Source organism: Musca autumnalis, unplaced genomic scaffold, assembly GCF_047663935.1.
Source record: "Musca autumnalis isolate F117 unplaced genomic scaffold, ASM4766393v1 scaffold_10, whole genome shotgun sequence".
NCBI classification, from domain to species: domain Eukaryota; kingdom Metazoa; phylum Arthropoda; class Insecta; order Diptera; family Muscidae; genus Musca; species Musca autumnalis.
The window spans coordinates 45,083-47,178 of record NW_027411645.1 but is presented as its reverse complement, the minus strand read 5'-3'; the positions used below and the strand labels follow the sequence as shown (position 1 = coordinate 47,178).

General features: G+C 43.8%; 1 protein-coding gene across 1 annotated transcript; it reads right to left on the bottom strand.

Annotated features, from left to right (window-relative positions):
- Positions 1 to 267: 267 nt before the first annotated feature.
- LOC141391780 (uncharacterized) lies at positions 268 to 1,127 on the bottom strand. Its single transcript, XM_073964476.1, has 2 exons — positions 442 to 1,127; positions 268 to 334 (listed from the first exon to the last, which is right to left on the bottom strand). Exons 1-2 carry the CDS (start codon positions 1,125 to 1,127, stop codon positions 268 to 270), a joined length of 753 nt encoding a protein of 250 aa, XP_073820577.1.
- Between the last annotated feature and the right edge of the window lie 969 nt (positions 1,128 to 2,096).

Genomic DNA, 2,096 nt, shown 5'->3' with positions numbered 1-2,096 from the left:
CGAACTTCGTCTCGCCCCAATTTTAAGCCTTCAGACAAACTTTAGAGTAATAATACGACACAAATGTTTAAATTTTCAATATAATTTATTTGATGTAATCAATAGAGAGCGATTTGATGAACAATGTTTTTGGTTTTTTTTTCCGGCGCAAAAACAAATAACGAAGACGGTTTCCCAACACGCGAACATGCAACGTATAGCTGACCGTGCGAAAAACAGGGAAATTCAAGAATAATCCCACAGACTTCGAGTGATTGGCCTTGCGATTTATTGATTGTCATCGCAAATGCCAATCGAACGGGGAAATGAATCCGCTTGAATTGGAAAGGAAGGTCTGTCGGAATAATGAGAATTCGTGGGATAAGGACTTCCTCTCCTTTGAATTTGCCCTTGATGATTGTCGCCTGAATCACATTGTTCATTAGGTTTTTGACGGACAACCGCGTACCGTTGCACAATTTTGGAGGATTGAGATTCCGCAACATAATTATGACCGATCCCACCTTCAGCTGTAAATTATGCGGGGGAGTTCCTGGTATATCAAGCGAGTTCAAGAATTCCGTCGAGTAGTTAGTCGCTTCATTTTGATCGGTTACGGAGTCAACAGATTTGTACGTGTGCAGTTGCCCTGCGATTTGACTTTGAATAATTAAGTTTAAGCTATCCACGTCCTTATTCTTCGCTGCTAGTATTGCCCGTTCAGCAATCCAATCGAGATTTTTGTAATTTTGTGGAATGCCGGGGAACACTTTGCTGATGAGTTCCTCCTTGGACGATGTGAATTCACAAAAATTTTCAGGGAACGATATCAATCCAGTCGAAACATCAATAGGAATTTGGCCGTTGCCAAGCTCCAGCAGTTGTCTCGAAAATTCAGCAGCCGATAGGTCGTTCTGCAATGCGACTCTCATGTTTGTGGTCAATTGCAACTTCTGGACATGCCGCCACAAAAACGATGATTTTAGGCATGCGTTAAGTTCATCAGCAGCAGAAGATTTCGGGATGACGGGAAGTTTTTGACGGAAATCTCCGGAGAGCAATATCAAAGCCCCACCAAATCGTCTTAAATCACCTCGTAGATCCTTCATTGTTCGATCAACTGCCTCCAAAGCTCGTTTATGCGCCATCGTGCATTCATCCCAAATGATGATTTTGCATTCTCGCATCTATTTGCCTGTCGCCGAATTCTTGGTTATTGGGCACGTTGGATCGTCAACTGTGTGATGATTCATCGGCAGCTTCAAATCGGAATGTGCAGTTCTACCGCCTTCCAACAATGTGGCAGCAATTCCAGAAGATGCAACAGCTAACGCAATTTGTGATCTTGACCGAATTGTTGCCAGAATCAACGAAATGACGAATGTCTTGCCTGTCCCACCTGGAGCATCGAGAAAGTAAATGCCTCCTGTTCCATCGTCAACAACCTTCATTAGAGAATCGTACACGTTCTTCTGTTCGGGATTCAATAATGGCACATTTGTTCGGACTCTTTCGGCGAGCTCATCTCGATCGTAGGCTTTCTCTCGTTGCAATTGGGAATTGAATGCATCGTGGATCGAACGATTGGGCGCTGGCAATCCTAATGTCGACAGGTGACTGCCGCACATGAGCAAGCACATGTCTTCGACCAGAACTAAAACTTCGTTGCGTATCTCTTCGTTAATTTCAAGATCGAAATTCAAAGTTGTCGTGCGAACACTGTGCAAAATGTCGTCAGCCATATCGTCCTTGTATTTGTCAAATAATGCGGTTGGATTCGATGGATTACATGTGGCTATGATGATCGAAAACAATGTACGAATTTGATTCGCTGGCACAGAAACTATTGCATAGGCGAGCGTTAAGTCCCAATGTGAATCGTTTTCGAGCAAATTTAAACGTTGGCAAGCCTCCCGAAAAGTGGCGCACAGCACACCATCCACAGTACGAAGGGAATCGAAGGATGTGGGGCCTCTAATGTTCAGCAAAAGCAAGCGAAGATAGAAGTATTCGTCTTGGCGTGGATGAACTGTGTATATTCGTCCGAGGGCATCAGTCGAATAAACATCAACAAAGCCAGCAACAGTATCACCTTTTTTCCGGCGTTGGAATTTCTT

Bases quoted from the DNA above. Each gene is read 5' to 3' on its own strand.
- LOC141391780 (XM_073964476.1), bottom strand. From the start codon at position 1,127: ATGGCGCATAAACGAGCTTTGGAGGCAGTTGATCGAACAATGAAGGAT. The intron at 335-441 runs GTTGTCCGTCAA...TTATTCCGACAG, and splicing joins AAATTGTGCAACGGTACGCG to ACCTTCCTTTCCAATTCAAG.